Here is a 27,447-nt window from a genome sequence, read left to right as displayed (position 1 = left end):
CACACAAAGGGGAACAACTAAATCCCTAGAACCATGGAGCTTACTATGTAGAGGTATGGGTGTATATTTTTTAAAAGTATATAAATATGTGGTTACACAGTGCCTTCATTGCTGAGGGAAAACTCCAGGCTTTATCAAGGAAAAGAAACCAATCATTTCATGTTTATCAGAGAGGCTATTCTGAAGAGGTGACACAAACGCAGACTTGCAAAGTCAGTCAGAACTGGCTAGGTGACAACAAAGAGAAAATGTTTTTAAAATATGTGATGAGCAGGGAACAGGAAGCTGCCTGTGATATTCAAGGAGGAAAAAGAGGCCACGGAAGGAACAGCAAGGAAGGATCAGATAGCAGATGGAACACAAAGAAAGCCACTGTGCTAGAAGTTCTGAAAGCCAAACAGGATCATTTCACTTCTTACACATTATGTTAGCCATTCTAAATCTTCTGTAATAGCACAGGAGTTTGGAGAACCATGTAGTACTTTCCTCTCCTTAAAACAATCCTTCTATGGTTTTGATTAAAGTTGAGTCTATATCACAATTATGAATATTTTCCATTTTGCAACATTGTTTCCCAATCTATAGATATTAGAAATTGTCCCATTTATTTGTTTTTTGTTTTTGTTTTGTTGTTGTCGTTGTTTTTCAAGATAGAGTTTCTCTTTGTAACCTTGGTTGTCCTGGACTCACTTTGTAGACCAGGCTGGCCTCGAATTCACAGAGATCTGCCAATCTCTGCCTGCAAGTGCTGGTATTAAAGGCATGCACCACCACGCCCAGCCATTCCATATTAAAAACAGTGGTTTCACTCAGCAAAATTTCATAGTGTCACTACACAATTCTTACATATGTTATAAAAGATATCCCTAAAATGTGTTTGTTTTATGACATTCTCATAATCGTTGTGTTTTTTCTTTATATCTTCAAGACATTGGTCCCCAGTATTCAAGAGAACGTTTTATTGTATGGTGAAGAATGTTTCCTATAACATGAAAATTCCTTACTGAATTTTATTAGCAGCTTTTGAGTCCTTTCTACAACCACCACGAATTCCAGTTTTACCTTAAAAATCTCTGTTTCTTACTTCTTTTAAAATAAACTTTTAAGAAATACTGTCTTTATTATCTGTATGTAAGTGCTCTGCCCGCATATATGCCTGTGTGCCATGTGTGTGCAGTGCCTACAGAGGCCAGAGGAGGGCACTGAATCTCTTGGAATCATGAGGGTGCCTGGGACTAAGTCTGTATTCTACTGCAGAGCAGCAAGTGTTCTTAATTGATGAGCCATCTCTCCAGCCCTTTCTTTTACGTCTATCATTGCTTGTGCCTCAGACATGGACTCTCCTTGTTCTTACTGACTAACTCTGATAGAAAAGTAGTAAGATTCTTATCCAATTCATATTAATACACACATACACACACACACACACACACACACACACACACACACCTCATTTACTTTCCACTTTAAGGTACTTTTATTGGTAGTGTTTTTTGTTTCCAATCTGTACCTCATAGTATAGTTCAGATAACCTTGAAATCCCCCTATACACATCAGTCTGGCCTTGAACTTCTGGCAATCCTCCTGCCTCAGCTTCCTTAGTGCTAGAATTACAAGCATGGGCTGCCAAATACATTTCTGTATTGAGATAATCATGTGATATTTTTTCTCCTGTATTTTATTTTTATAAATTACATTTATTTGTTCTCAACTTCCTAAACAACCCTATCCAAGAGATAAAACTCCACTTATATATTGTGTATTATCGTTTTTATATATTGCTGATTTGACCTGTCGGCATTCGTTGAGAGCTTCTGAGGCTAAGTTTATCGATGGTATTGATGTATAACTGCCTTCTCTTGTACGTTTTCTGGCGTTGGTATTAGAGTTATGCCAATTTTATTAAATGAATTCGTAAAAGTGATTCTTTGAAAGAGTTTGTGGCTAGTATTGTTTCTTTGAATGTTGGATGAAATTCACCCGGGAGGGCATCTTGTCCTAGAATTTAATAAATGGCATGGTGTTTGTTTTACAAACCTAACATCTTGTTTTAAGGGAAAATTTCCCCTTTCATCTCAGTTTTATTTATTGACATAAAGTTGTCATGGTATTGTTTTATAATCCTCTTACTGTCTAGAGAATCTATTATAAAATTCTCTTTTCATGCCTGATATTGACAATTTTAACTTTCTTTGTTTATTTTTCTTCTTTGTTTTCTTCTTGAGAGAGTCTCCCTATATATCTCACTGTGTGTGTGTGTGTGTGTGTGTGTGTGTGTGTGTGTGTGTGTGTGTAACTTGTTATGTAGCTCAAGACAACATCACATGCATGATCCTCCTGTTTAGTCTCCTCAGTGCTAGAATTCCAGATTTGTGTTACTACAGCCAACCTCGCTCAGAAAGTATCCATTTTATTAAAAGGAAGACTTTTAGGGTTTCTAATTTATTTATTATTATATCAGTCTTATTTCTTCCTTCAGAATTCTTTTTTATCAAAGCTTACTCCTAATTTTTACGTCTTGTTGAGGGAGAAACTGAGACTCTTCAACTTGGTCAAAGCAATAAATTATAGCTCCCAAAGCTATAAATTTACCTTTAAGTACTACTGTGCATCTCACAGTTGTTAACATGGTGTGCTTTCATTATTATTTAATTAGAAACATTTTGGACATTTCTTTGTGCCTCTTTCTTTGACACTTAGGTAATTTAGAGTTGTGTGATCTTGATTTTGCTGTGCATCTCCTAGGTTGTTTATTCTAATTTAACATGACCATGAGCGACAGGACGCCCTCTTAAATCTACTAAGCTTTAGCTCTGTGATGACAGTGTCCTTTGTACCGAACGTGTGTACATACTTTAAAATGTTGTGTTTATAATTTAGGGATGAAATGTCCTACAAACGGCAACTGTGTGAAGTTAAGTGAAGGGATTGTTTAGATCTACATAACTTCAATGAATTTGTTTGTTGTTTATAAATTTTTAGGGTAGTGGGGTTAAAATTTTAACTGCTTTAGACTTTTTTTTTATTTCTATCAGATTTGCCACGTTTTTTTTTTTTTTTTTCAAAACATCATTGGTCTGCATGTATTGCCTTTCTAGTATAGTTGTTTCTGTTGTCATAATGCAGGGCTCCTAATTACACACAATAATGTCCATGAGAAAATACTACTGATTTTCTTATTCCCACTATACGTATGCATGCTGTGCCTCTCCCTCCAAGTCCATACACTTATGCCTTTATGTTTTAAAAATGTCTAGATGTTTCACCAGTTGTAATAACCGAAGCTCCAGTCTCTTGCCTGTTTCTCAATCCTAACATGTGAAGAAACCCATAATCTCTTCTCCATGTACCCCATTAGTATGCGTCACTTTCCTTTTCAGGTGTTGAGGCCTCAAAGGCAGGAGGTGATTTGTAGGTGTGCTAAAATACATGTTTTGACATGGCTGATCACTTCAAGCTACTAGAGATACATAGATGCCTCTTTTTTATTAAGCGGAAGCACTAAGCGCTGAGCTGTGATATGAATCAAATCAGTTGGAGATACAGTCGCACACTGTGCTGCAGGATCTCAGTGATGGGGCCTAAGATTCTTCTTCATAAGAGTGAGGCTGAGTCACTGACCTCACTTTTAGTGGAAAGGACTTATCCTCCTTACCAACTAACTGCTCAGAGCCATCCACGTCTGTGTCAAAGCTTACACAGTGGAGTGCTCTGTGGGTACAAGACATTTCTATGTGTGTAATCAGACAAGTGTAATAGAGTGTTATGGAACCAGGCACAGGCTAAAGAGTACAATAACGGTCCTAACAACATTCAGGCTATAAAACTAAAAAAATAAAAACAAAACAAAACAAAACAAAAAGCCCTGAAAACCATGGTTCCATGCATGCATGATAAAACTAGCGCATATTGTTTTTATATGTGTGTTAATTCAGAACTAGAATCTCCACATCTGAACTTAAAGTGAGCCATGCATAAATGGCCTTTAACTGTAGTACCCAAAGAACAATCAGCTTTGCCATCACTGAAATCTAAGCACATTATGGTTCATCACAGTGCCTTCAGTTATCAGTGTGCATGGAAGTACCCTCTAGATCAGCCCACATCTTGGCAGCTCTGTTCATTTCAGTGATGTATCAGGTATCAGTGAGTCCATGTCTGAGTACACTGTGGCTTAACCACTCACCTTTTAAAGAATAGCTAAGTTGCTTCAAAAGGTTTAAAAATGAGTAAAGTTTCTATAAAGATTCATAATGCATCTTGGACATGGTGGCATAGGCCTAGAAAGGTATCACCAGAGAAGCTGATACAGGAGAACCAGGAGCTCCAGACCAGTCTGTGCCACACAGCAAAACAAATTTTTAAAAAAAATATATTTTATCAATTTATTTATATTACATCTCAATTGTTATCCCATCCCTTGTATACTCTCATTTCCCCCTCCCTCCCATTTTTCCCTTATTCCTCTCCCCTGTGATTGTGACTGAGGGGGACCTCCTCCCCCTGTATATGCTCATAGGGTATCAAGTCTCTTCTTGATAGCCTGCTATCCTTCCTCTGACTGCCATCAGGTCTCCCCATCTGGGGATGTGGTCAAATATGGGGTACCAGAGTTTTTGTGAAAGTCAGACCCCACTCTCCACTCAACTGTGGAGAATGTCTGGTCCATTGGCTAGATCTGGGTAGGGGTTCAAAGTTTACTGCACGTATTGTTGCTGGCTGGTGCCTTAGTTTGAGCAGGACCCCTGGGTCCAGATCTGCCCATCATAATGCTCTTCTTGTAGGTTTCTAGGACCTTCTGGATCCTACTATTTCCCCATTATCCCTTGCTTCTCTCACCTACAGACCCAGTAGGAAGTATTCCTCTCTGTCCCACTTTTCCTGGTAAGTGAAGACTCTAATGGAACATGCCCCTTGGGCTAGTGTCCAGATATAAGTGAGTATATACCATTTGACTCTTTCTGCTTCTGGGTTAACTCACTCATTATGATCATTTCTAGTTCAAACCATTTGTCCACAAATTTTGGGAATTCCTTGTTTTTAATAGCTGAGTAGTATTCCATAATGTAAATGTACCACAGTTTCTTTATCCATTCTTCTACTGAGGGACACTTAGGCTGTTTCCATGTCCTGGCTATTATGAATAAGACTGCTATGAACATGGTTGAGCAAATATCCTTGTGTGCCGGAGCATCTTCTGGGTATATTCCAAGGAGTGGAGTAGCTGGGTCTTGAGGAAACCCTATTCCCAGTTTTCTGAGATAGCACCAGATAGGTTTCCAAAGTGGTTGTTCTAGTTTGCATTCCCACCATCAGTGAAGGGGTGTTCCTTTCTCGCCACAATCTTGCCAGCATGTGGTATCCCTTGCGTTTTTTATCTTAGCCATTCTGATGGGTGTAAGATGGAATCTCAGAGTCGTTTTGATTTGCATTTCCCTGTTGACTAAGGAGGTTGAGCATTTCTTTAAGTGTTTCTCAGCCATTTGATATTCCTCTGTTGAGAATTCTCTGTTTAGTTCCAAGCCCCATTTATCAATTGGGTTATTTGGTTTGGTGGTGTTTAATTTCTTGAGTTCTTTATATATTGTGGATATTAGACCTTTGTCAGATGTAGAGTTGGTAAAGATCTTTTCCCAGTCTGTAGGCTGTCGCTTTGTTCTCTTGACAGTGTCTTCTGCCTTACAGAAGCTTCTCAGCCTCATGAGGTCCCATTTATTAATTGTTGACCTTAAGGCCTGGGCTGTTGGAGTTCTGTTCAGGAAGTTGTCTCCTGTGTCAATGTGTTCCAGGCTCTTCCCCACTTTTTCTGCTAACCAGCTTAGTGTCTCTGGTTTTCTGTTGAGGTCTTTGATCCACTTGAACTTGAGTTTTGTGCATGGTGACAAATATATGTCTAGTTGCATTTTTTTTACATGTAGACATCCATTAGACAAGCACCATTTGTTGAAGATGCTATTCTTTTTCCATTGAATAGATTTGGCTTCTTTGTCAAAAATCAAGTGACCATATGTGTGTAGATTCATTTCTGCGTCTTCGATTCGATTCCACTGATCAACCAGCTTACTGCTGTGCCAGTAACATGCTGTTTTAATTACTGTTGCTTTATAGTACAGCTTGAGATCAGGTATGGAGATTCCTCCAGAGGATCTTTTATTGTACAAGATTGTCTGAGCTATTCTGGGATTTTTGTTTTTCCATATGAAGTTGAGAATTGAACTTTCAATGTCTCTAAAAAATTGTGTAGGTATTTTGATAAGGATTGCATTGAATCTGTAAATTGCCTTTGGTAAGATGGCCATTTTTACTATGTTAATTCTCCTGATCCACGAGCAAGGAAGATCATTCCATCTTCTCATATCATCTTCAATCTCTTTCTTCAGTGTTTTGAAAATTTTTTCAAACAAGTCCTTTAGTTGTTTGGTTAGAGTAATTCCAAAATATTTTATATTTCTTATGGCTAACATGAAGGGTGTAGTTATTCAAATTTCTTCCTCTGTATGATTGTCATTGGTATATATGAAGGCTACTGACTTTTTAAAGTTAATTTTTTATCCAGCCAATTTGCTGAAGGTGTTTATCAGCTGTAGGAGTTCTCTGGTGGAATTTTGGGGGTCACTTATATACACTACCATATTATCTGCAAACAGGGATAATTTGACTTCCTCCTTTCCCATTTGGATACCCTTGATCTCCTTTTGTTGTCTTATTGCTCTGGCTGAAACTTCCAGTACTATATTGAAGAAATATGGAGAGTGGGCAGCCTTGCCTTGTTCCTGATTTTAGAGGAATTTCCTTGAGTATCTCACCATTTAATTTGATTTTGGCTATTGGCTTACTATACATAGCCTTTATTATGTTGAGGTATGTGCCTTGTATCCCTCATCTCTCCAAAACTTTAAACATGAATGGGTTTTGGATTTTATCAAATGCTTTCTCTGCACCTAAGGAGATGATCATGTGGTTTTTTTTTATTTTCAGTTTGTTTATATGGTAGATTACATAGATGGATTTCCATATATTAAACCATCCCTGCATGCCTGGAATGAAGCCTACCTGGTCACAGTGAATGATATCTTTGATGTGTTCTTATATTTGTTTTGCAAGTATTTTATTGAGTATTTTTGCATCAATGTTCATAAGAGAAATTGGTCTGAAATTCTCTTTCTTTGTTGGGTCTTTGTGATGTTTAGGTATCAATGTGACTATGGCCTTATAGACTGAATTTGGTAATGTTCCACCCATTTTTATTTTTTGGAGTAGCTTGTAGAGTATCTGTATTAGCACATCCTTGAAGGTCTGGTAGAATTCTGCACCAAAACTATCTGGCCCTGGGCCAGATGATTGGGAGACTATCAATGATTGCTTCTATTTCTGTAGGGGAAATGGGACTATTTAGCTTGTTTATCTGTTCTTCATTCAACTTTGGCAAGTGAAATTGATCAAGAAAATCATCCATTTCCCTTAGATTTTCAAAATTGGTGGCATATATGCCTTCAAAGTAGGGTCTTATGATTCTTTGTAATTCTTCAGTGTCTGTTGTTATGTCTCCCTTTTCTTTTCAGATTTTGTTGATTTGGATACTGTCTCTCTGTCTTTTAGTTAGTTTGGCTAACGATCTGTCTATCTTGTCGATTTTCTCAAAGAACCAGCTCTTGGTTTTGTTGATTCTTTGGACTGTTTTCTTAGTTTCTAATTTATTAATTTCAGCCCTGAGTTTGATTGTTTACAGACATCTACTGCTCTTGGGTGTTTCTGCTTCTCTTTTTTCTAGGTCTTCCAGTTGTGTCGCTAAGATACTTATGTTCGATATTTCCAATTTCTTTTTAGAGGCACTTAGTGCTATGAACTTTCCTCTTAGCACTGCTTTCAATGGATCCCATAAATTTGGGTATGTTGTTCCTTTATTTTCATTGAATTTCAGGAAATCTTCAATTTCTTTCTTTATTTTTCCCTGACCCTGGTGTCATAGAGAGTTGTTTAGTTTCTATGTATGTGTAGGCTTTTTGTTATTTCTGTTGTTGTTGCAGTGCAGCCTAAGACCATGGTGATCTGATATGATACAAGGTATTATTTCAATCCTCTTGTATCTGTTGAGGCTTGCTTGGTGAGCAACTATATGATCAATTTTGGAGAAGGTTCCATGGGGTGCAGAGAAGAAGGTATATTCCTTTTTCTTTGGGTGAAAGGTTCTGTAGATATCTGTTAGATCCATTTGATTCATGGCATTGGTTAATGTTGTTATTTCTCAGCTTAGTTTCTGATTCAATGACCTATCCTTCAGGGAAAGTGGGGTGTTGAAGTCTTCCACTATTATTTTGTGGGGATCGATGTGTGGTTTAAGCTTTTTTAACAGATCTTTTACAAATGTGGGTGCCCTTGTATTGGGAGCATAGATGTTCAGAATTGTGATGTCATCTTGGTTGACTTTACCTTTGATGAGTATGAAGTGTCTTTCCTCATCCCTTTTGATTAATTTTGGTTGAAAGTCTATTTCTTAGTTATTAAAATGGCTACACCAGCTTGCTTCTTGTGACCATTTGTTTGGAACATTTTTTCCAACCTTTTACCCTGAGGTAATGTCAATCTTTATGGGTGAGATGTGTTTCTTGAATACAGAAGAATATTGGATCTTGTTTTTGCATCCATTCAGTTAGTCTGTATCTTTTTATTGGAGAATTGAGACCATTGATGTTGAGAGATATTAATGACAAATGACTATTAAGAATCTTAATTTAGATTGGTTGGTTCCAGTAGAGCACTTGTGTGGTTGTGTTTTTTGATGGTGTAGTTATCTATTTCCTGTGTAGTTGTGGTTGTAGCTTTTCCCTCTGGGTTGGAGTTTTCCTTCTAGTATCTTCTGTGAAGCTGGATTTGTGGATAAGTACAGTTTGATTTTTTTTTTCATGGAATAATTTGTTTTCTCCATCAATGGTTATTGATAGTTTTGCTGGGGAAAGTAGTCTGGCCTGGCATCTGTGGTCTCTTAGGGTTTGCAGGGTCTCTGTCCAAGCCCTGCTGGCTTTCATGGTCTCTGCTGAGAAGTCAGGTGTAATTCTGATAGGTTTGCCATGAGATGTTAATTGGCCCTTTTCCTTTGCAGCTTTTAATATTTTTTTTTTTGTTGTTCTGTATATTTTGTGTTTTGAATATTATGTGATGGGAAGTTTTTCTTTTCTGATCTATATTCTATTTGGTGTTCTGTAGGCCTCTTGTATGTTTATAAGCACCTCTTTCTTTAGATTGGGGAAGTTTTCTTCTATGATTTTGTTGAGAATATTTTCTGGGCGTTGGAGTCTGGCATCTTCTCTTTCCTCAATGCCTATTATCCTCAGATTTCTCTTTTTCATAGTGCCCTTGATTTCTTGGATGTTTTGTGTCAGGATTTTTCCAAATTTAGCATTTTCTTTAATGGTTGCTTCAAGATCTACGCTTGTGTCTTCTAGACCTGAGATTCGTTCCTCCATCACTCAGACTCTGTTAGACAGGCTCATCTCAGTGTTGCTCGTCTTCCTCTCTGATTTCCATTTTTCTTCTGTCTGTGTGTTTATCATTGAATTCATTTCCATCTTCAGATCTTGAACAGTTTTGTTGATTTCTTTCATCTGATTGTTTGTATATTCCTGAGTTTCTTCCATTGCCTCTTTATAGGCCTTCAGAGCTTGAACAGCTTCATTGATTTCCTTCATCTGGTTGTTTGTATTTTCTTGAAAAATTTCCAGTGCCTCACTATAGTCCTCTTTTATGTCTTCCACCTGTTTGGCTGCAACTTCATACATTTTATTATCCAAATTTTATTTGTTTCCTCCATTATCATCCTCACTATTAAGGACTTGAGTTCCTTTTCTTGTATTTCCATTGTGTTTGAGTTCTCTGGGTTGTTTTCTTTGGGATAGCTGGGATCTGCAGAATCCATATTATTTGGGGTTTTTGCATATGATTTTAGGCTGTCTTTTAGTCATCTTGCCATCTCTGTTTTTGGGAGGTAGCTTCCAGAGTAGGGTGGAGGGAGTCTGAGAATAGATTCACCCATTTTCTCATGATTTCCCTAGGCTGGAAGCTCTAATACTTCACTGGTCTGGATGGCAGGAGGCCAAGCCTGTAGTTTGGGTCTCTCACAGCCAGTGATCCTCAGCTCCCCTGTACTTTGGGTCCTGTAATTGTCCTTGGTCTCAGAATGTGCGCTGGGTCAGGCCAAAGTGTCCACAGCCTCCTGGGTCCCTTTGTGGCACCGGTGCTCTCTAGGGACTGAAACAGGTCAGGCAGGTGGGATTGGAATGCCACTCTACTCCTTGCCTCCCTGAGACTTCCCTAGTCCCAGAGCTCTGATGCTCCCCTAGTCTGTGGTTCCCGGTAGCACTCTGAAACCCAGACAGCTTGCAGAATCTAGGTTAATGTCATGGGGCCCAAACCACACACACACTGAGTCCAGTTAGCATCTATGGACTCAACCTGATGGTTGAGTCCATTTCACGTTTCTGGACCCAAAAGGGTCTCGGGGCCTAATCCACACACTTAGTCCAATTAGCACTGAGTCCATACAGGGTCCCGGGCCCAAACCGCATACTGAGCTCTCTGAGTTCAGCCAGAGTCTCAGGGCCTAGACCATGTGCCAAGCTCAGCTAGAGTCTCTGGACCCAAACTGTCCGCCAAGTCCAGCTAGGTTCTTTGGGCCCAAACTGTGTGCCAAATTCAGCTAGGGAGCTAGCTCAGCTCAGCTAGGGTCTCAGGGCCTGGATATGCACCAAGTTCCGCTAGAGTCTCTGGGCCCAAACCGCACTCCGAGCTGAGCTTGGGTCACGGGGCCCAAATCATGCACTGAGTCCCCTCTCATGCAGCAATTCCCACAATCACCACACCAATCGCCTCTGCCAGAGGGTTCCCAGCTCCCAACCTCACTGCCGCCACTGCCGCCGTTGTTGCTGTGGTCCCACGAAATGTTTTTTTTTTTTTTTTAAATACCTACTTGAAATGTTTGTCTTGCCATGTAGTTTCAACAAATTTGGGCAAATACTAAGAACTGTGACTGCTACATCGTGTGTGTGTGTGTGCCTTCTAATCTCCAAGTGCAAGGGCATGTCAGTTGGAAGCATTTGTTCATTTTACCTCACAAATCCAATGATTCCAAATTCAGTGAGTTGATGAGCAAACATCTGTATTCCACGTTCATCAGCCTTCCTGATCTATGTATACAGAAATGCAGATCGAAACAACCAAGTAACAAATGCCATCCTTTCTGTCATAGTTCCTAACAGAGTTCCTTACTTCCTCCACAACTGCCTTCTTTCTCACATCTCATGGTTCTTCTCTATTCACTCACTTGGGACGTTTAGACAAGTATTCCAGAATGCAGGCACTGATAAAACATGGTGGTTGGGGCGTACAACACTGTTCCAATACCAAATTTTCCAACGAATCTCCTATTATGATCCTAAAGATGTCTGTTTGGCCATCAAGGCCCCGGCCAACAGCAGCAACAAACAAAAGCCATCATTTTACACTTCTTTGGCCCTCTCTGTGTGCCACGTAATTGCATAAGCAATAGCATAGCACGTGGTGATTTGGTCCCTTCCATAACCTTGTGTGGTGGCCTATGTAGAGGTGAGAGGGAAATGAAGTGATGCCGCGTGACTTGCACACTGTCACACAGCTAGAGAGGGGGAGAGAAGATTTGAACCCAGACTGTCATGCATCCATGCCTATGTTCTGGGAAAACACAGTGTACAATCTCAAGAGTGAGTGCATCAGTTTCTCTATTCTACAACAAGCTTGTAGGCTAAGTGTGAGCCCTCTCAACATAAGATGTCACTCACCTGGGATGTTTTTAAAAGTATTCCAGAATGTAGGCACTGACCAAACATGGTGGCTAGAGCACACAACCCTGTTCCAATACCAAATTGTCCAATGAATCTGCTATATTTATGATAATATGTAAACTGACCCAGGGATGGAAATAAACACAAAAATTTGAAATTTTTTTTTGTAGTGAATCAAAAAGTGAGATATGTCCTCTCAATTGAGGGAACCTACTCTACTGCAAATGACTATATTGGGTTGTTAACAGTAGTCAAATGTATCCTTGACCCTTTGAAGATGTTCTCTTAGATTTCAGTCCTATGTGAACCTTTTAAGGAACTCCTACATTCCAAGGATTAGGGTAGGAATTATGAACATTTGCATGGACAGACAGAATATAAGGACTAAACTATTATATGATAGGATGAAATTGTACACATTGAAAGTTAGTTTGGTTAATAATAAGACTGTCACTAGAAAGAAGACAGATAACTGCAATTCATTCCTTCAGCTGACTATGGGAATGACCAGGCAGTGCCTTAAACTTCAGGGATTCATGAACCATGTTTAAGAGGATGTTACCCGCTTATCAGACACGGAGAGATTCCCACAGGACAGAAATTAATGAAGGATTATCTAACTTTGAAAATACATCATTACAGTGGCTTTCCATTCACACATACAGAGACAAATTTAAAGTAGAACAGTAGAAAATCCCTGGGTTCCACTGAGATCTGCAGGGCACAGTGTGTAGAAACCCAATTCATGGGCAGTTGATGCTGATAAATAGTAATTTGTCAGTAAAATATAGAACATAGTAACAGCAAGGAGGAGGTCTAGAAGAGCCACATGGTGATGTTTCTAACCATTATAGGAGCTAGATAAACCAGAAGGCTACAAATATTGTAGGCAAAAACTCCAAAGAAAAACCTTTACAGAAAATCACTGAACTAGCTACAGGCATGTAAATCATACTTTACATTTCTTAACTTATAAATCACCACAAAAGATCACAAGTAAGATGCAAACTGCAACCATCTATACTACTAAAAAAATCCAAGAAGAACCTTACTTGCCCTTTATGGAAAAAGTTCTCAACAGCCAAGGACATCAAAGAGCAAAAATAGCCTGGAAAGCACAGGAAAGATTTCAACAGGAAAAAAAAATTCCAATATGCTTTCATAAAATTGCACAGTGTTGGAGAGCACATGCCGGATAAAATAGAATTTTTTAAAAATGTGAATTTAATTACCTATAGAAAGGTCTCTTTGTAACAAAGCTTGAGAATGAAATCCATAAACTTGTGCCTAAGAAAAAAAAGAAGCACAAAAAAGAAGGAAGAAAGAAAAGAGAAATAAAAAATATGTAAATAGAACTTAGCTAGTCAGAAAAATGGAAGCCTCATCCTAAAATTAACAGAAATGGAAGAAGGATGGAAAGCTGTTCAGGGAAGTGTAATAGATATGAGGACTCATGTGAGCAGCCAATACTTCTAGAAAGGAGGCCTAATGTGGAAGTGTTAATATTTAGAAAAGTTACTTATCTAAACTATGAAGAAAAGACTCACAAATTCAGAATTCTAATTCTGAGTGAGTGAATGAAGTCTTGGATTACATGGGGCACTGTTACAAAAATAAATAAATAAATAAATAGAGAGAAGGTAGGAGGTATATCAAATCTATGCTAGTGCATAGTTATTATGTTATTAATATATAGATACTATTAATGCAAATTAGTTAAATGCTAATTATAATGCCTATGGTAAACAATGAAAATATAACATACATATGTATAACAACTTACATTTATAAATACAATGTACACAAATAAATAAATGCATTAAAATAATAAACAAAAATACTTTACACAAAAAAAGACACTTAAAAAGAAGACATTAATGGAGAAAATAAAAAATAGTGTAAAAAATGTAGAAATTCAGTAGCAAAATGGTTAAAGTCTTTATTTATTAATAATTATATTAAATATAATTGGATTAAATATGCTATGTAAAAGTAGTATTAATAAAATGATTTTTTAATTTCCCACATACATGCTATGTATAAGTAACTTTGCAGATCAAAAACTGTTAAATAAAAAAATAGAATGAAGATACCTATGCAAAATTAAAGCAACAGAGATCAGGGATGTCTATGCTTATTTCAGACAAAAGAGATATTAAATCAAAATTTGTCACTAGGGATGAGGAAAAACCATATGATAAAAAATCAATTCATCAAGACTGTATAACACTTATATACTTAATATTGTAATACCTACATGTATAAACAACTATGAACAAAACTGAAGGAATAAATAGCAGTTGTAGGAAAGTGGAAATTTTTGTCACCACACTCCTATAGAATATAGATCATTTAGTTGGTAGGCATAAGGTCACTGTGTAATTCAAATGCTGATTTCTATATCCATCCTATCTGGTTGCAATCCTTGTTCTGAAAATCTCCTGTCTCAACATTGCATAAACTCTGCTACCCAATTGTCTCCTGGTATGCCAATAAAACAGTTTACGGTACATCCAATCACCGAGCAGGGGAGAGAATAGGGCTACACTTTCTGCCAGCCAGGGTAGAGGAGGAGGAGGAAGTAGGGGATTCCGCCATGGGAGAGGTCCAAGTAACATCATGAGAAGAGCTGGATCAGGAAAAACTAAACAATGTACATAACTCTGATATATGGCTTGGGAGAAAACCAGATTAGCTTAAAGGGTTAAGAATACAGAAATAAATGCTCAGTTGTTATGATGTGAAGATTGTTTAGATAATATAATAGAATCTCAATTATCTGTATGATAGCCATGTTAAGAGAGAAAGAAACACAGTTTTATAAAAGTAACTTTAACATTAGACAGAAAGTCAAGAAATCAAGAACAGGTTAAAATAAAATTATAGATAAAATTGCCTAACATAAAAATCAATCTAATGCCAACAAAACGCACATTCTATTAACACATATGGAAACTCTCCAATATTAATTATATTATACACCATGATTCAAACTTAACAAATTTAAGATAAAAATTTTATAAACCACAAGACTATGAAACCAGAAAGCACTGACAGAAATAAGTCACTAAACATGGAAATTAAGTATAAATACCCGAACAATCAATGGGTTAAAAATGAAATCAGAAAAAATATCCCCCAAATCATAAAACAAATAAAAACAGAAAAACATAACAAATATTTTGAAATATATGTATAGCAGTTCTAAAAAGAAAGTCATGATAAGCCTACATTAGTAACAATGTCAGACTTCAACTAAACAGCCCAACTTTACAATTCAAATAAATAGATAGTGGGGAAAAAAAAAAAGGCTTTATCATTCTTGTCCAGCCATCCACCCTATGGATTAGAATTTCAACCTCCTGGGCAAGATTTGCCACCATCACAATACTAGTTCTACTATGGTGGGGTAACCAACTGCCTTCTGATTGTTTTTAAGAGTTGGCTGTTGGGGGCACATAGGGAGGTTGGGGTATTTTAGTTGTGGTTCTTTAGCCACCATGTGGTTCTTTAGACACCATGACAAAGGCAATCCTTGTTTTAAAATAAAACACCTAATAAGAAGCTGGCTTACAGTTTCAGAGGATTAATCCATTATCATCCTGGTGAGAAGCCGGACAAAAAGGCAGGTAGGCAAGCACCCTGGTGGAGTAGTAGCTGGGAGCTTCACATCTTGAGCCACAGGCAGAGAGAGTGAGAAACACTGGGCCTGGTAGAGGTGTTGAAATCTCAAAGCCCAAATCCCCAGAGGCACACTTCCTCCAACAAGGGCCACACATCTGAATCCTTCCAAACAGTCAACTGGGAACTAAGTATCCAAATATATGAGCCTATGGTGGTCACTCTCATTCAAAACGCCACAGGAAGGGCCAACCTATATCTAACGCTGTAAGGCCAGCTAACAAGCCATGTCTAGAAAAGCTGCAGTCCAAGAACTTAATACTCATGTTCAGCAACGTTGACAAAATAGCAAACTACCATGCACAGAACAGATACACACAGATGAATATAAGAGAACAGAGACCCGGAAATAAGCCTGTGCACTCACAGGTAACGAATCTCGAACAATGCTGCTAAGAACACACATTGGAAAAGGCTGACCTTTCAACCCGTGGGAAACTGGATATGCCACATGCAAAGAAAAACACTTCACATCATATGTAAATCTTAGCTCGAATGAATAAAACCTCAATGTGAGATCTGAAAATATAAAACTTCCAAAAGAAACTAGGGTAAATTTTTTGGTATCGGAATGGGCAATGATTTTATTTTATTTTTTGGTCTGGATGACCTCCAAAGTAAAAACAGCAGTAAACATATGCCCATAAAATTCTCTAGCACAGAAAACCATCTACAGAATAAATAAAGAGCCTGTGAAGCAATAGAAAATATCTGAAAACCATATAGGTCGGTTTATATGTTAAGTTCAAAATATATAAACTAACAACTCAACAGCAAGAAAATAAACAGCTGAGTTTATATTCAGTCTGTGGACCTTCGCATAGGGACACAGATCTCTAATCTCAGCATTCATCAGCCTGAAACAAAAAGATGGCAAGTTTGAGGCCAACCTGGCATAAAAATTAAGAGTTTGCATAATAAACAATTAAATATAAGAGTGATGTAAATAGATGCTTCTTAAAACATATATTGCCCATGTGTGTGTGTGTGTGTGTGTGTGCACGCGCGTGTGAGTGTGTGTGTATGTATGTTCAATAGTATTAGTTATCAAATGAATAAAAACCAAACCCTACCTATCAGAATGGCTATTTAGTGCATTGTTGGTAAGAATATACACATTTTATCCCAGCACTCAGGAGGCAGAGATAGGAGGATCGCCGTGAGTTTGAGGCCAGCTTGGTCTACAAAGTGAGTCCAGGACAGCCAAGGCTACACAGAAAGATTCTGTCACAAAAAATAAACAAACAAACAACAACAACAACAACAAAAAACCCACTACTTCTCAGTTTATGACTAAAGGAAATTAGGTTACTATCTTGAAGAGAAATTGCAGTATCTTTTAATATGGCTAAGACAAGGAATCAACCTAAAATTGCTTCTAGGGTTGCTAAAAAGATTCTAACACAATGATAGACAACTTACATGCTACTTAGCATTTAAAAAGAAAGAAACATTATCATTTATAAAAACCTAGACGGTGTTATGTTAAGTAAGAAGGAAGAAAAGAAAGAAAGAAAGCAAGAAAGAAAGAAAGAAAGAAAGAAAGAAAGAAAGCAAGCAAGCAAGCCAGGCACAAAAAAAAAAAAAAAAAAAAAAAAAAAAAAAAAAAAAATTCAATATTTCTTCTTGATCTCCCTTACATTCAGAGTCTTAAAATGTCTAACTCATGAAAGCCGCCCGTGGAATGGTGAGTGGACCAGGTGGACATGGAAATAGATTTCACTGAGGTGTGATGCATATGTTCAGGAGATCTAACGAACCTTATGATGGCTATGGCTAATGACACCAGATTTTAATCTTGAAACTGCATGGATTGTAGATTTTTAACACATGTCCCCACAGTAATCATGAGGACTGACACATGTGGACATGTTGTCTAGCTTTATTATATACACAGATAGTACTGTGGGAGGAAAGTGGGCATGGGAAGCATGTACGGGAAGTATATAGTATTTGATGAGAAGAAGAGCCTGTCACCTTGGGGGTAGTAAAGGCTTTACCTGTGTCTGACAGAGACAGTTTGGCTAATAAACAGTTCTATGCAAAGAATTGATCCTTTCCAAATGAATGTTAAAATTGTGTATTTCAAGAAAGGAAATACATTCACGTAGTTCAAATTTTCAAAGAAACAAGACTGTTCAACGATTACTTCCAATGTGTTGCTTAGCCACTGAGTCCGGATTTGATAGTTACTAACGCTTCTATTTTAAAACATTAAGATATCAAGCTTCTGAGTCTTAATTTCCAAAACTGACAGTGCAGTTTCCTGTTTTGCCTTTGGTCCTGGTGGCTGGTCTCAGCTCAATGCAACCACACCGTACTCTTCAGGTATGAGAGCCTTGCTGACCACTCCATCTGAACAAGTCCCCCACCCCTACACTACATGTAGTGTTTTGCACCATCTTTCTCCACAGCACTTTTGGCATACTGTGTTTTAAGTTATTGCCCCCTCAAGGGCAGGGGCAGATCTCCTGCCTGGGGTTGTATTCAAATTTCTCTCTACAGTACCTAGTGCATACTTATCAACAATTAATTCTTGGATGAATAAATAAACAAAAGGTCTACTTTAATTCAAATGTCCATACAGATGCAGAAATTAATTTAAAGTTGGTTATGGACCAAAAGGAAAGATATAAAACTATAAAAGTCTTAGGAAAGAAATATTCTTCAGAGACTTAGGCCAGGCTAAGAGTTGACATCAAAAGCATGGCTGACTAAGGAGTGCACATGTTTTAAATGAGACCTCATCAAAATTGAAACCCTGGCTCTACAATTCAGTTAGGAGACTCAAAAGGCAAACTTCAGAGTGGAATAAAATGATTGCACATCACATATCAGATGAAGAAGTACATTTAATAAAATACATTAAAGTGTATAAACAGAAAACACCGAAGGAACCCTCAGAAATCAATAGCAGGTTTCAAACAGTCCAACTAGGAAAAGGAGTAAAGTACAAAAGCAGATATTTTACTGACAAGGATGCATAAGTAAGTAGGCATATTTAAAAAGCATTCATTATTCTTCATCAGGGAAATGAAATTTTAACCCACAATGAGACACCACAAGGAAACATATCAGAATGAATAAATTAAAAAGTGGAAACAACACTAAACACCACCAGACTTTCTTATAATATTCATCACTCGGTTGTCATACCACCTGGAAATCTCACTCTCGTGTACTGATCACATGTAAAGGAAACCCGATGTTCACACAAGAACCTACAGAAATGTTCAGAGTAGCTTTATTCATAACTGCCAAGAGCTGGAAGCAGCCCAGATGTTCTCCAACAGGTGGATGATTAAACAAACTGTACTACATGGGGTGCAGTCATCAGCAGGAAGCAATGAACTATGACCACACCAGCAACATGGTGGAATGTCTGAGGAATCAGCCTGGCAGAAAAGCCACAGTCAAAGGGCATCATTCTATTTATATATTAGGTGTAATGGAAAATCTAAGTAAAACCAGTCAATCGTATCAATATCAATATTGATTGCAATAAAATACTACAGTTTTGCTAAATGCTGCCTTGGGGAAAACTAGGCTGAGTTTAAGAGATCTCTCTGTGTTATTTCTTACAGCCGCATATGAATCTAAATTATCTCTGTAAAAAAAAAATGTCAATTTCATAATGATATCAGATAATATCAACCTGAATCTCGAATCCTTGTCAAGGAATTTGAAATCTTAAATAGGCAGCTAGAAGCAACAAAACAAAACAAAATAACCCAGGTTGAAACAGAGCACTCCAAAGATGAGTGAGTAGGAAACATACTCGTCATCAGTATGCTGATGATGAATACAGTGGGCTAAACAGTTAGGAAAGCAGAAACCCACAGCAGAGCCCGGATCAGAAGCCATCTTGGAAGCACTAAGTTACCCAGCTAAGTTCAAAGGAGCCCAGGACTGACCTCATCTTAGCACCCTCAGGTCTAATCTACATTTATTTTGCACCTATTGTATCGTTTCAGTAATTTGCATTGCATTTGAGAATCTGATCAGAATCGAGGCATTTTCAAAAGTAACATCATGACATTGAATTTATTCTTTCATTGTATAATTTTAACATTTTTTCAAAAATGAAGGAAACGTCATACCTGAAATTACATTTTAATGAAATAAAAAGAATTCACCCTTGATAAAACTGTTACAATTTTATCAATATAAGCAGAACCAAATAACTGGCATGCTTGTGTATGTGTGTGTGTCCATACATTTACCTTTGCATGCATGGAGCGGTCAGAAGGCACCTTGGGGAACAGGGATCTTCCCTTCCACAAATAGGTGCCATGAATTGAATTTAGGTCATCAGCCTTGGGATTTGCCATCTTTACAAACTGTGCCATTTCCAGAGTCCAATTAATGTGTTTTTTAAAAAAAATAATTTAAAGACTTTTGAAGATCTGAAAATATATTAGACTTGTGATTTTAATTAATTTTAAATGAGTGTTGATAAAATTTTGATTAAATGAATTTACTTTCTAGTTTAAATGTCTGAGGAAATTTAATTTGTTAATTTTAGTGTTTCGGCTTAATACTTTTATAATCAATGTTTAAATGTTCAGATAAATATAATTTAATTTATACATGTATGTAATTATGACTAAAATAAAACACAGAACTAGAACCCTTCTCATGTAAAACATCCCCTTTATCCACCCGCAGAGCCGAAGTCTGAGTTGGTCTCTGTGTGGTGTGTGCCTCTCTTTCTATGGCATGAGGCAGCTCAACAAGATTACATCCTCGCTGAAGCCTCTCAGAGCCGGTGTAGATCAAGGAGGAACAGGCTTACCTTATGGGGTTATCCATCCTGGACACTGTGAGAAAAGCAGCAAGGTTGGCTGTGTAGGAGGAACATACAATGAGGGTGAAGAGCCACCAGCTGCCCATCACGATTCGCATGGCCACAGAGTTCACAGAAGACTCACCACCTGCCAAATGCAGAGGGATTAGCAGTACCTGCCTCTCACCCAGCAACATTCTGCCGTCCTCGGCCAAGGTCAAGCCCTGCTGTCACTCATTGACAGGACATTATATTTTTAAGGAAATGCCCTTAAAAAACACCAACATTGGGAAAGACTAGAGGATAATAAGAGGCAAAAATAATTAAGATTGGAATCTAGTGATGAGGAACTTATCATAACAACCAAGGATATAGTCTCCCAGCTAGAAGATTATATCTTACTGGGGCAAGAACTAACTTCCAGGGCTTGTGCATAACATAAGGTCTTTGGCAACTTCAAATTCACATAGACTGCACTTAGTAATTCTGTAAATACACAATTTCTTTCTACCTGGAGGCCTTCCAGCTGTCTTTTAACCCAGAGAAATAAGATCTCCCATATCACTTTTATTAATATTCAGCCCTCACTGGGTAATACACACACGCACTCACGCACGCACGCACGCACGCATGCACACACGACTTGCAGAAAGCACTGCCTGTAACATTCATTAAGAAACTACCTCTCTGTGGCCAATTATTTCTCCTGGATCCCTTAGGTGGTAGTTGAAGAGAGCTTCTCCCTCCTTATTTTTCTTCTATAACCTTGAAAAGCTTTTGCCATGATGCATACAGGACAGAAGAACTTTGCAATTTGTGATTTCTGGTCAAAATTGCCCAATCCTGAACCTCACCACTGGATAGAAGTGCAATCAGGGCTCTCGAATGTAGGAGGCTTTATATTTCAAGAATAGCTAGGGTACTGCTTACAGACTGCTGCACGGTGTTGATGTTTGCTCAGAGTTCCATCTGACAATCTCACATGCATAGCAGTCAATCTAACATGGGAGGGAAGAAAATACACTGAAAGCCAAAGTTAATTTTATCTAAAACGGAGAATCAAGATTGGAAGTTGAGTTCTTTGTTGATTTATTTAATTTCTACCTGGTATTGCTTAGAAACACTGAGTGCAGCCTGATACTGGCAGTGTCCTCAGATCAAATAAAATTACATTTTAAATGACTTTTGTGATATGCATCTAAGAATTTTTGCCAAAGAATAAGCTTTGTCCTGGTCCCCAGGGCTATTCAGACAGCAGAAAACTGGAATGTACCTTGTTGGACAAAGGCTCCATAGACAATCCAGATGGCACTGTGCAGGGTGGCTGAAGCAGAGGGTCGTGGCTGAGCAGCACTCTGAGCCCTTACAGCTTGTATCCGGTTCAACACGAAGATGAGCACGCCAACCACGGGGATGGCTGCGGCGATGCAGGCCCACACAGCAAAATCAAAGGGGGCAAAAAGGGAAAAGATGCTGATTCTCTCCTCGGGCTTCTTGATGAGGATCCCTACTGAGTAGTCCATGTATCGCTTGCTGAAGTCCACAACACTCTCCCTCTCTGGGGTGATGGTGATAGCAGAGATGGCCAAGTCTGCTCTCTGAAAGGCAAAGACATTCATGAGAGCTGACCTTTCGCTGTTTGCTGATTTCCACCCTGGGTCGAGGTCCAACTTCTACCCATGTCAAAGATCTGCTCAGAGGCAGTGGGTTTGAGAGATGACCCATGAGAACTCAGAGACTATAAGAAAAATCCAACACCACGTTGTCTGTTACCTACTTCATCTTACACATGGCTCTCCTTGGACCTAGACCTGTCTTCTAGACCAGTGGTTCTTGACTTGTAGGTCATGACCCTTTTGGGGGATTGCATATATTATATGCTGCAAGTCAGATATTTGCATTATGGCTCATAACTGGAAAAATTAGTTATGGAGTAGCAACAAAAAGGTCACCACACAACAGGAAGAAATATATTAAAGGATCACAGCATTAGGAAGGTTGAGAACCACTGTTCAACACAATAAAATTCGGTAAAGTATTTTTCACTTTCTGTGAATTACACTTGGTTATGTTCTTATCATTCCACCTAGAAATCTCTGTCTCTTGTTTCTGGCTATGTTCCTGTCAGAATGTCATAATACTGAAACTCACCACTAGATAGAAATGTAACTCAAAAGGGCACTTGGCCTTCTATTTCCTACCAAGGACATCCTTCCTTCTTCCTTCAAAGTTAATCAGCAACCTCCCCGCACGGCAAGGGCACAGATACCTACGATTTCTCCAGCAAGCATTGCCAATGTTCATTACACCACATCAATTGGCTTTACTTATAAAACACTTCAGGAATAAAATGACTGTATGCTCAATCTCAGAAAATTCATTGGTCTCCGTTGACAGTGTTTCTCAGCCTGTGGGTCATGACCCCCACAGAGATCACATATTGGAGAGCTTGCACATCAAATATTTACATTACAATCCATGACAGCATCAACATTACATCTATGAAGTAGCAACACAAGATTTTTCGAGTCGGTGGTCACCATAACCTAAGGAACTGTACTAAAGGGTGGCAGGTGTAAGAAAGGCTGAAAACCATGCTGCAGAGGAAGCAGGACAAGTAAGGGATCAGAGGAAGAATACAATCGACTATCACCATTTTAATTTTTAAGGTTTTTATTTATTATTTTTGTGTGTATATATCTGGGGAGAGGCAAAGACAGAGAGAGACAGACAGACAGACATGCCAGCACATGTGTGGAGGTCAGAAAACAACATCAGATACTGCTTATTTCCTGCTACCTTTACCCAGATTCTAGAAGTCAAACACAGGGTTTCAGACTTGAATAGCAAGTATTTTTACTTTCTGAGCCATCTTTCTGCCTGTCTTGTTTTATGTGCATACTTTGTGCTAAGGTAATATCGTCAAAGGATAGAAGTATCATCTATCTATCTATCTATCTATCTATCTATCTATCTATCTATCTATCTATCTATTACTCTTAACGCAAGACCTGAAGACATCATGGCTAATTCTTTCTATAGTATAGCCACATTGGGAAAAGTCTCTCTGGAGATGCCATGTTATCACCTGAAAATCATCTTCTGAGACTGCATTGAAATGGACTGTTTGGTAGAGCTTAAAAGTTCCATGCTTCGATCAGTGAACGGGCTGCACATAACAGGACCTACAATCCCCCTTTGAATGCAAAAGTGATGAAAGATGCAGTCAGTGTCCCGCATCTCAAGGAATCTACAGAAATAGGTATGTTTTACAACGACCAATTAAACTATAAGCTCAAACACAGGAAATATGCATAGAAAGAAGTTACAAGGTTTAATATGTGGGCTTGAAGGCAGAGATACATCACCGTCCTAAACTGAATTCTAACAACCTAAAGTAGCATGGGGAAGATGTTAAAGGTCTCTATGACAGAGCATGTTTGGTTCTTATCTTCCTTCTCAGGAATCAAAGATCCCAAAATCTCTTCTAAGGTTGTGGGAGTTTGCACTGCATTTAAGATCTGAGAAATAGGGCCTTTGAGATGGCTCAGCAGGTATGGGTGCCCGCCACCAAGACTGACAACCTGAGTTTGATCCTCAGGATACATATGGTAGAAGAAAAGAATGGCTCCTGAAAGTTATCCTCTGGCCTCCATATGGACTCATGGTGTATGTATGAGTACATATACATATCACAGACAGACACACACACACACACACACACACACACACAGAGAGAGAGAGAGAGAGAGAGAGAGGAGAGAGAGAGAGAGAGAGAGAGAGAGAGAGAGAGAGAAGAAAGAAAGTAAAGTTCAAAAAAAGATTTAAAGAACTTTTAAAGAGCAGAGGAGGTTGCTATCATAGGATGGATGATGAACTCATTTATAAAGCAATATTCAGAGGAAGTACACGGAAATCAACTTCAAATACAGGTTTAGGGGGCTTCCTGTGACTGGGAGATGGACTAATATGGAGATGTTGTACTAAGTAGGTATGTGTTGTATAGGAAGTGGAAATTTGTATCAAAAGTCTCAAATACAGGATAACTTTGAAAAGGAAAGAAGTTAGTATGTATCTTGAGGATAAAAAGAAAATCTTTGCAGCCTATCTGAGGGATGTAGCCATGGCACCTGACAAAGGAAAAATGGAGGATAGTTGAGGATAGAGACCACACACATCCATATATTAATCTGGATAGACTTCTAAATTTCATGTAGAAACCTGAATGTACACATTGAGGGTAGATAATAAAATCTATTCAATACTTGAATATAACAAAATAATCAAGGGCTCAGGAAATCATATGAAACGACCTGTATGAGGGTTTGTGTGGATGACCAGAGGGTACACAATATGGGGATGGCTGTGGTGTCAAATAGGAACAGAAATATACAAGAGGGCTGCATCTCATATGTGTACGCCAAATGGAAAAGCCACACATCAGGGACCACACACGCTGTTCCCCACTGCAACACTTAGAGTAGAGTTTCTCAACCTACAGAGGTCACATATCAGATATGCTAGATATCAGATAACAGTATCAAAGTTACAATTATCAAGTAGGAACAAAATAGTTTTATGTTTCTGGGTCAGCACAACATGAGGAACTGTATTAAAGAGTCACAGCATTAGGAAGGTTGAGAACCACTGCTATAGAGGAGTCAAGATGGTTAAGGGATGCAGGTAAGAATGGAAGCAATACTATGTATCAGTAACTGCAATGGGATAATGGAAGTGCCCTAAGGATAGATTACAGTGGTACTTGTAGGAACTCTGTATAATTACTAAATATCATTGAAACTGAGATTTAAAAAGGTTAATTTTTTATAGTATCTACATTTTACCTCAATACAGTTTCTTTTACAAAAAAAAAAAAAAAAAAAAGACTGAGACATGACAAAGTAATAGGCCTAGTGTCTCCTTACTTGAGCTTAGAAGACAAGGTTCTATTTCAGGAGAAAGACACTCCAACACCCCCCCAAAAAAATAGTCAGAAGGACAACAGGTTGCAGTCATGAAGTAGCATAGAGGGTGGCCCGCAAGATGCGAACAAGACACAGGGGGATGGTTCCACTATCGGTGACTGGAGGTGAGGGAGACAAGGCACTGTGAGTCTAGAGTTGTCCAGAGCAAGAGAGGGAGTGATCATTATAGATGAATATGGGGAAATGACCTAGAGGCCATGACATAACAGAAACAAAAGTGTGGTACCATCACATCCATGCTGTGAGTTTTAATGAGGTTGTGGCCTACAGACAAGAGGAAGGGAAACAATGTGAAATGTAAGAAGTGTGGGGATGCCATACCTTCAACACACAAGGCTGACATGTGAACATGTCCATTCACATTTACACACACACACACACACACACACACACACACACACACACACACACACACATTGGCATGGGTACACACTACACTTGTAGTCTGTGAGACATCAAAGAACAAGCACTTAATAGAATTCCTTGGGAAGGGGGATGAGTTTCCCAATTCAGTCCAAGTATGGAAGTGGTTTATTGAAGGGGGTACTGCAGAGAAGGTTTATTATAGTTGGTAGTCTCCAAAGGAATGAGTAATGTACAAGAAGGAAAGAGTTGGGGCTGTCAGGGTATGAGAAAATAAAAGAGCGGAAACAGTCACAGTATGGAAGAAGGAGAGGGAAAGGATGTTCCAGGATAGTCCCAAGGACTCAAATACATAATGAGCCAACTTTAGATTATCTCCTAGAGACATATTGGAATGCTGCTCTTTGTGGCCATGATCCTGAAACTTACCTTGCTAATGAGCTCCCCTATCATCCCGTTCCAGGAGGTGTTGTGGAGCTGGTGGCCGTACCTGCCATCAGGGGCCTGGTATATCTCATATTTGAATCCCAGAGCCTTGGCCAAGGCATCCAGCACATCGATGGAGAACCCTTTGTAACGTTTGGGCTGCCCAAGGATGTTCTCAGCCACCATCACAAAAGGTTCTTCCTGCAGAAAATAAAATGAATATTCTTCAACCCAACAGGTTCATTGACATATATGTCCAGGATATTGGTACAGAGACCAATCTGATGAATTGTAATATTAGAATCTTAGTATTAAAGCTGGGAGCATAGCTCAGTGGTAAAGTAGATGTTAGCATAGCAAGGCCCTAATTTTCATCCCCAGCATGGATAATAATGCTATTAACAGCAAGAATAGCGGAACGTTGGTATTTGCCCATTTTCAATCTGTGGGATGAACTCCTCTGCCCTTTCGTAAAAGCACTTTATGGACAGTCAAGGTACAGTGCACAGGAGCAATGCTCTAGCCAGAAGGTCAGTGTGGGACAATGGGGATCTAATTGTCCTGTGTATATTTTCCTAGCATCCATCCTAACCCCCAGACCTCAAAATAAAATGGTATATTTTCTTTCTTTCTTCTGCAGAATACATACTGACATAGGACTCTATCCTTAGGATATGCCATTATTCTGGGGGAGCTGCATAAAATTCTAACACTTTTTATTTAGATTAATGCATGTCCATATAGCTATGTGGTAATAGAGGGAGAGAAGGCAGCATTTCATTTTTCAGGTTGTACTAGAAAATAAGTGTCCATTACCAAGCCAAAGTTACACCATCAGTCAACGGCTAGGAAAGGATTAACCGCCCCCCGCTAGACCATGAATCCACAACCATGCTGAATTCATACCTACAGACTATATGCCATGTCCTGGAGGTAGGTGACCAGCTAGAAAACATTTCAGCCATCCATCACCACCATTTTTTTTTTCTTGTATGAAACTGAACATGAAGGCGCTGAGGGCAAAGAGCCCCAGGGAATGCATCTAATGGAGACATTTTAGGTAAAGGAAACAGGTATACACATTCATGGTATACACGTAGAGAATACAGAAAGTTTGCAGGCAAAGGTTTGTGAGTTTCTTGGATGGAAGGAAAGAGGTGAATTATGGCTAGCCTAATCCAAAATGAAAAAAAATTAAGTTTTTCTAAAATGAAAAACTAAATTAAAAAGGAATCTGAATCTCACAACTGTAAAATACTATGTTGAAAACCAATGAACATTTATCCATTGCATGTTTATTATCAGTTTTGCCTGAGCAGTGTTGGATAACATTAAGCATCTTTCTGGGGAGCCTGGATAGTGACAGGTTCTTCCAAGGAGTAGTAGTAGGTCA

General features: G+C 38.6%; 1 protein-coding gene across 2 annotated transcripts in view; it reads right to left on the bottom strand.

The window, feature by feature from the left end:
* Grid1 (glutamate ionotropic receptor delta type subunit 1) overlaps positions 1–27,447 on the bottom strand; it is a 735,616-nt gene that overhangs the window by 105,377 nt on the left and 602,792 nt on the right. For both annotated transcript variants that reach the window (XM_051142026.1, XM_051142032.1), the window contains exons 10-12: positions 26,058–26,255; positions 21,554–21,878; positions 20,290–20,428 (exon numbers count right to left, since the gene is read on the bottom strand). In XM_051142026.1, the coding sequence (XP_050997983.1) occupies positions 20,290–20,428; positions 21,554–21,878; positions 26,058–26,255 (662 nt within the window). The remainder of the gene's footprint in view (positions 1–20,289; positions 20,429–21,553; positions 21,879–26,057; positions 26,256–27,447) is intronic.

Source organism: Acomys russatus, chromosome 3, assembly GCF_903995435.1.
Source record: "Acomys russatus chromosome 3, mAcoRus1.1, whole genome shotgun sequence".
Lineage (NCBI taxonomy): Eukaryota > Metazoa > Chordata > Mammalia > Rodentia > Muridae > Acomys > Acomys russatus.
Note: the sequence above shows the minus strand (reverse complement) of the source record. Positions and strands in the feature narration are given on the sequence as shown.